This window comes from Coffea arabica, chromosome 4c (assembly GCF_036785885.1).
Source record: "Coffea arabica cultivar ET-39 chromosome 4c, Coffea Arabica ET-39 HiFi, whole genome shotgun sequence".
Lineage (NCBI taxonomy): Eukaryota > Viridiplantae > Streptophyta > Magnoliopsida > Gentianales > Rubiaceae > Coffea > Coffea arabica.
The window spans coordinates 5,212,700-5,220,729 of NC_092316.1; the positions used below are offsets into that span (position 1 = coordinate 5,212,700).

The window sequence follows — 8,030 nt, forward strand, 5'->3', positions numbered from 1 at the left end:
ATTTTATCAATTATACTAATAATTCTACATGCATATTACTAGAAATTATTAATTAATTATGCTGAATTTACTAATACATTTATACATTTACACTTAACACTTTTATTAGCCCTCATGGGGGAAGCGAGGTCGGATGGAAGGAGTGGGGTGCAGGGAGCACGGTGGGGTGGGGGAGGGTATAATGGGCAGCAAGTCCGGAAAGATACTTGAACTTGACTCGACATGCAGGAAAGATACTTGAATTCGAGCTCGATGCATTGCTCACAAAACTCGAGCTCGACTTGCATAAACTCGAGTCAATGTGAGTTTTATCGAGTTTGAGTCAGAGAGATTTGCGAATTTCATTTTTCTTAACAATTTTTGAGCAAAAAAAATTGTTGCCCTTTGAAAAATTTCATATAATCTGAACATTTCGTAAATTCAACCAATCTTTTGGACACAAAGGTAATTTCATAGTAATAATATATTAAAGAATTAAAATTAAAAAAAACTCAATAAGGCTCCACGAGCTTTCAATCCTTACTATTGAATACTCAAACTCGACTTGCTAGACTTATTGAGCTACTAGAACTCGACTCGAATTCAGTTAACTCGAGTCCGAGTCGAGTTTTTGACTCTGTTCACGAGTAGTTCAATTCAATTACAACCCTACTTTATATTTCATATTGCACAAAATTATGACACAATTATAACATCACATATTCAACAAAAATATATATATTATTTAACTAATCATGTCCCTAACGATTTGAGATCAAACTGTTCGTTAAGAACTCGGTTCGTTTACAATCCAAATCATCACAGGCTCTCATTTGTCGGAAAGATCTTTTTATTTCACTAGTTTCAGTGGGCGAATCATCTCATTATCTTCATGATCAAGAATCTGCAAAAACAAATACCCAATATCACAAAAGACCCAGGGAAAGAAATTATATTAAACGACCATAGAAATAGCTACTGGTCAAATGATTAAATCATGCTAGTAGATCAAAGTTGATCGCAGACTTACATGGCAATGGTACAGATAATTGGGTTCTACAGTGGCATCAAAAGGATAAGGTGTGTCATTTTCCACCAGATTAAACTTAACCACCACCGTAGTTTGGTAGCCAGGTTCAATCTTGACCACATTTTTCCATGTTTTCTCATACGCTGGAATATCCAGCAAACTTCCTGTGGCATGGGATGTCACATTGCAGGCAATAGCATCATTTTTCACCTTCATGCATGTTGTAAATCCAGCCAAATCCACCAATTGCTGTACCTTAATTGCTTGAAACTCAGCCAAATGAAGATGCAGAGGATGATTATCCCCAGTCAAGTTTATCACCTCCCACACCTCAGTACTTCCAGATTTTGGTGTTTCTGTCGCAGGGTCTACTAATCTCTTGCCATTTATTAATAGGTGTGTAGGGTTCCCTGTGGAGCTCTGGTACTCATACATGACTATGTACCTCTTAGTTGTTGCTTCAGTGATTGAACTGGTAGCATAAGTTTTTAGACCTTGTGGAACACTTGATTTATCATAAGGAGCTGGAGCCTCTGGCTTGATAATAAACTTCATAACCTTGCTAGTAAGTTGATCCGGAGAAGTACCGTTGGGATAGGGGTAAGGAGCATCATTAGTCAACATGATTTCGCTAGCCTTTGCCAATGAAAAGTCAACCACAACATCAAAAATCTCAGCTGGTGCTATGAGAATGTTCGATGAGGTCACGGGAGATGGAAGATATGACGTATCGGAGCCGACAATGATAAATGCGAGGCCATTTGTCAAGGAGAGACTGAGATATCTGGCATTGGAGGCGTTGATTATCCGAAATCTATACTTTCTCGGTTGTACCTTGAGGCACGGCCATGCCTTACCATTAACAATCATTGCATCACCAAAGTATTCTGGTTGCCACTGGGGATGGATTGTGGGATTGTCACCAGTGTAATTCATGTACAATGATCCATCCATGTAGAAGCTACGATCGAAGATCATGAGATGTCGGTCGAATTCAGGGCCGGAAGGGAGGTTTAATTTAGCTTCTAAGGCCGGATCCTTGATAACAAACGGTGCAATTAGGCCGGCAAGGAGGTTAACACGAGTTAAACCAAGGGCATGATCATGGTACCATAAATTTCCAGCATGTTGTACGTTAGGGTACATGTATGTTGATTGGGTCCATTTGGGTCCGTTCTCGCGAAAATTGGCCGTGAACCATGCTAGAGCGTTGCCGTCGCTTTGCGGTGGGTGGATTCCTCCGTGAAGATGGACCACGGTCGGGACACCTCCATTTTTGGGTATGGCAGTCGCGATCGTAGGATCCCATGGAAGTATGTGATGATCAGGTAGGTAATTTAGCCAGGTAACATAAGTTGGTACTCCTTGGATGGCCTCTATCTGTGGACCTGGAACCGTTGCTGTTGCTGCCGATGTTCCATAAGCAAAGACAGTTGTTGGAGGAAAATCACGATGAAATTTCTGCAAAAGGAACCATATAGTATAATATTTGAGAAAGTTATCAAACATATGGTAGAGTTAACTGATGCAACATAAGAGCACAAAAATATTGTCATCGACTTTGTTTCCAAATATGGTTTCTTGATAGTTGACCTATTACTCAATTCAAAAGGGTAGTTATCTTTCGAAAAGGTACAAACTTTGTGTAAATAGATGGTTGTCGTCTTGATAAAATACATAGTTATAGACACAAGAAATGCATCTTGAGATTACTATGATGCTTGGTGCGTTAGTGAATTTAGCAAAGACTTGTTTTAGTTCTTGAGATGTACTAGCTATTAGAGATGAAAAGTTCACGTACCCAACTGGTTTTGTACATTCCAATAGTCAGTTTTCCTGGTTTTGGTGCACCGTAGCTAGGGGTGTAGCCCAGTAGCTTAGGAATTTGTGGAAGTTCATCCACGTACATTTGCAAAGAAGCAGCTATCTGATGAAGCGTTGCTTCCGTTACTGGTGGAGGTCGTGCTTCTGCGGCACCGATGATACTCAAGACCATAAACAAGCTTAATACACTGATCACTTTTGGAGGAATTAAAACCTTCGAGGAGCCCATTGAAGATCCTGTGACAAATCATGAAATTTCACATATTAGTGAAACAACAGCTTAAAAAAATTCTTAACTATAAGTAGAGAGCCGACTATGCCAAAGTTTTTCCTTCACAAAGGGATAAACTTCAAGAAAAAGGCAGTTCTCTTTTACGAAATCACCTTACTTTTCCAACAAATAATGACCAGCTTTCGCTATTCGAAAACAGCATTAAGTTGAGTGATTAATCAGTCTAAACACCAAATACCTACACCTTGGATGATAATCATTGTCACGACGACAATGGTCAAAAATTTGATCACCATTTCAGACTACAAGAGGGATTTCATCATCATCAACTTACCTCGATGAACAAATAGAAAAGGACAGAAAATGAAGGGTTGATGAAATAAAGAGTGTGGAGAGCACAAGTTCGAATGACTAATTGGTCTACAAATGCACTCATCATCTTCCCCCATATATACACAAGTCAAGCAAAGGCACAAAGTCCACACACACACGTTAAAATTTTTTTTTTTTTTTTTAAAAAGGTTGCTTGTGCTCAAAACGCGTTGCATATTGAATCTAAGGAAAATCGAAATTTGGTTAGTCAAAACCTGGCTATTTCAGCTTTGAGTATTAAAATTAGTTTCTGGTTTTGGAATTAACCCTCCGCAGATATGTCCAATTGTAGGCTAACTAATCAAGATCACGATCTAAGTTTTGTCTACTTTTTTTTTATTTTTTTTTGATGAGATGGATCACATTAATTCGATTTTAAATATTAGCCAGGATTATGACGTCCATTAAGTTGGATGGAACCTTCCATTATTATTGAAAAGGGCTTGTAAATATAGCGACCGGCACTTGGAAAAAGAAAAGAAAGGAAACAAATTTTCCAAAATTTTTATGTCTAGATTGTGGTTTTTTACAACAAAATTTTTATGGACACATCTTTCAATTATTTTTTTACCTCACGAATATCTAATTGATCTAATCGTTACAGTACATTTTTTTTTTTTTTACAAAACTCCTAAAAATAGCAATTTAATTGGGCAAATATAGTTGACATGAATAGGGCAACTAAAAAGTAATTGGATTTATTAGGTTTCAAATATAGTTCATGACAACGGGGCAAGAAACTTTCTCGACTTCTTTTTTTAATCCATGCCTCCATTTTCCTCCAAAAGGTTGACAATTAATCGGAGACAGAGTCTCATGCCTCTTTTAAGGGTCCACAAGTAGGAAAGACGAGGTCGTCGGAAATGCACCGAATCCGGGCAAACCATGGAGTATGTGACAATTATTGGCAAACTTTGGTCTTTAATGATTTGAAGTTTTACCCCAAAAAAAAAAAAGTTTTAAATAATCAACTGGTAAGTTCCAATAGTATACATTATAAATCATTCAATCATTTTCTTCTATTCTTTTACCAAAGAGATTAGGTATAAAAAACAACACATGGTGAGAATTAATGCTCAGATTGATTGATTGACTGCCTGCAATTTTGATAAGTATTGTAAAAAAAAATTGTGAAGGTATATATAGTGTAGAAAGTACAATTTGAAATAAAAAACAGAAGTCTTTTCATTTAAAAAAAAAAAGAAAGAAAGAAAAAGAAAGGCTACCATGGCAACTGATCTGAATAGTAACAAACATGACAATAGCATTGAAACTTCCATAAGGGTATTTTCATACAAATGAATAAATAAATGCAAAAGTTTTAGATCATATATTCAATAAACGTAAGAAGTTTTAGATAAAGAAACAGTTTCAAATCTAAAGAGAAATTTAGATCTATGAAATCTCTTATATCTCACAAAATAAATGACAAAAAAAAAAAAGCTTCTCACAACGTCGTCCATGTTCATTATAAAATCCAAAAACAAATTCCAAGGACTATGAAGTTTTCGAGATTATGAACATGAAATTATGCCTGATCAACATGATCGAAATGGACATTTTCCCAAGGTGGCTAGAATCTGAACAGTTATTGGTGATAGAGGTAGGGATGCCGGCCGGGGTGCAGGATAACTCTCTTAATTAGTTGAAGATTAAGGACATTTAATTTGAATTAAAACTGGGCCAAAATCCATTTTAAAAGGGACGAATAGAGAGGAGGTATCTATTTATCAGTAGTTGATTTTATTTAATTTCTGGTTGTAATTTTTTTTTCTTTTTTAATATAGAGGATCGACCAGCTCATATATACACAATTGAACACATAAAATTTGAAGCGTTAGTCCTGCGTACGTACACAATCTTTTTATACGAATTGCCTGAGCACAACTTTTGGGTCCTGCCTGATTACATTAGTACTCGCACTTGTATAATCATGGCTTGCTCAAACTTTAATGTGTGAAGAAAATATAACTGATTCCTGAAATTAAATGCTAAATGTATAGCTCCACATATTTTCTGATGTCAAGCCATCTCTTGCTGCTTCTGCTCCTCTAGTCACCATCGGTGGAGAACCTGGTAAATTCTACACTTTGGTAAACATCTCCCTTCACTCTATAACGTTGTCTTTATACTTTGTCAATATTTTTGTAGGACTTTCGATCATCAGCCTTCTTCTTCTTTTTTTTTTCTGTTTTTTGTTTGTTTTTTTTTTCTCTTAAGAAACCCCTTTTTGGCGGATGATCCATACAAATGCGGGTTTCTTATGTCTAGATCAAATGCATGCTGCTTTTCTTTTGTTGAGATTATTATTAAATCTTCCGTAAATTTTATTGGTCCAGGTGATGATAGATCCCGATGACCCTAGTCCAAGCGAGCCAACCCCGAGAGAGTGGGCGCACTGGTAAGTAAAACTTAAGAGGGATTTACAAAATTCAATTCTTTTTTAGCGTTTTGGTTTTTTTTCCTGTTTTCCATCTTTTAGCTTTTGATCATTTTGTAATTTATTACTCCTAGCCTAATTTCATCGATTTTTTGAAATTTTTTTCCATCACAGGATTGTAACTGACATCCCAGGCGGCAGTATTGCTTCTCAAGGTGAAACTCTGCAATATCTAGTCTTAGTAGCACAACCTATACATGATAAATGCATCTGAACCTGTCAATTAAAAGAGGGAGAAATATCTTTCACCACCCCGTGCGTGCATGCAAGAGATCAATAGCCATAGATTATCTTTTGTGAATTTTTCCTAATCTTTTCTCGTTTAATTGGAAGTTATCACAAGATCACTCTTGATCTAGAGGAAAAATGGCTTTACTGCCACCCTTGATTTCTTGATCATGATCATCAGTTTCGCCCATCACGTAACATGTTAGGGAGCAAAGAAAACATATATACGCACTCGCCCGCGCACGTACTATCCCTCTCGTGCATTTCTCCCAAACCCTAAGGACCGATATGTATATTTCAAAAAGAGCAACGGAGCCAATTGTCACATCCCATTTTGCATGGACGCAAGAAAACTTCTGAAACAGGAACCGAAACCTTTTACTGAACCCTTAGCGATCACTAATTAAATTTTTAGGATTTTGTGTGCATCTTGATTTTGTAAATCACCCAAGTACATGAACGGGGCTCCTATATCTTGCATTTCCATGTTTGCTTTTGCATCAAAACTTAATTAGTATCACGGATGATCGACATGAATTCTACCGAGTATATTTTGTCCCACCATACTTTTACATGAACTGAATTATCTTATGCTATAATATAATAGTTATTTCTAATACATAAGAAGTAGCTGAGGTTACATATTAATGTTTAACAGAATTATTTTGAAGACATCAAAATGACTAGCTACGCGAGGGTCTCACTTGATTGCATATGTGCTTGATTTTGCATGCATGTTTAAATGGCCAATTCCTCTAGGTTGATGTTTGAGCCGTCTACTTTATTGCACTAGTATGTCATTGAGTTTCAAGGTTTTTTTTTTTTTTCGGTTGGAAGTTTAATATTAATCGTGCTTTTTATATATGCAGGCAAAGAAATTCTGAGTTACATGCCTCCTCATCCACAAGTGGGCATCCATCGCTATGTAGTGACCCTGTATCGGCTGGAGGCACCACTAGGTTTTCTGGCACCGCCAAACGCCCGTGCGTGCTTCTCAACCAGTGTGTTTGCCAGAGCAACAATCTCGGGCCGCCGGCCGGTTTCAATAGTGTACTTCAATGCCCACCGTGAGCCCTGCGGCAGGAAGCGTTCACGGAATCAGTGAAATTAATGTTAGAACTTGTATGCGTGTTTGAAAGCTAGCCCTCCCTCTGAGAGAGGGTTTTCGACCTTTGGTCCTTGATGATGTCGTGTTAATTTGAACTGTGTCAGTTGAACTTTTTCTTGGTTTGCATGCGCCTTTGTGGCTTCTCGGTTATGTAAAATAATATTTTCTTTTCTATTTCTTGCTTGTGAATTATGGGTTTTATCCGTTGATATATTTATTCTGTTATTAGCATCATTTGAACATTTTACCTCGTTGCCTCTTTCAGAAGATATATCCTTATCGTTCTCGAAGGAAATGAAAATCAAGTAGGTTTTGGGACGGGCTTCTACCAAAGTTGTTGGGGCATCATCAAAGAGGATCTCGTGCTTGCAGTACAGAACTTTTTCAAGGGAATGCAACAGCCACGAGGTTGGACGAGATCACTCCTGATTCTCGTCCCAAAGACTGAGGGAGCATCACACTAGAGGGAATTCTGGCCCATCAGTCTGTGCAATGTGAGCTCGAAGATTGTCTCTAAGATACTCGCTAACAGGATCAATCGGTTGCTGCCCAACCCGATCTCGCCGTTCCAGGAAGGGGGATCGTACACAATATTTTGCTTGCACAGAAAATGATGCGAGAGCTTGATAGGAGACTAGCAGACCCAAACGTGATTCTTAAGTTAGATATGGAGAAGGCCTATGATCGGGTAGACTGGTCCTTTCTGTTATTCATGCTCCGTCAGTTTGGATTTGAGGAAGGTGTGGTGGACCTTCTATTTCGGACGTTCTCCAATTCGTGATTTTCGGTATTGGTGAATGGGGAGCGGTCTGGTCTC

The 8,030-nt window shown here is 37.8% G+C and overlaps 2 protein-coding genes across 2 annotated transcripts; one reads left to right on the top strand and one right to left on the bottom strand.

Annotated features, from left to right (window-relative positions):
• Window positions 1–509: 509 nt before the first annotated feature.
• LOC113742073 (multicopper oxidase LPR1 homolog 1-like) lies at window positions 510–3,466 on the bottom strand. Its single transcript, XM_027269775.2, has 4 exons — window positions 3,400–3,466; window positions 2,811–3,070; window positions 1,010–2,470; window positions 510–883 (listed from the first exon to the last, which is right to left on the bottom strand). The coding sequence occupies exons 2-4, from the start codon at window positions 3,060–3,062 to the stop codon at window positions 830–832; spliced, it is 1,767 nt and encodes a 588-aa protein (XP_027125576.2). The 5' UTR covers window positions 3,063–3,070; window positions 3,400–3,466; the 3' UTR covers window positions 510–829.
• A 1,198-nt stretch (window positions 3,467–4,664) lies between these two features.
• Window positions 4,665–7,210, top strand: LOC140005038 (protein MOTHER of FT and TFL1-like). The gene is made up of 5 exons (XM_072045110.1): window positions 4,665–4,721; window positions 5,441–5,530; window positions 5,777–5,838; window positions 5,992–6,032; window positions 6,975–7,210. The coding sequence occupies exons 1-5, from the start codon at window positions 4,665–4,667 to the stop codon at window positions 7,208–7,210; spliced, it is 486 nt and encodes a 161-aa protein (XP_071901211.1).
• The last annotated feature ends 820 nt before the right edge of the window (window positions 7,211–8,030 follow it).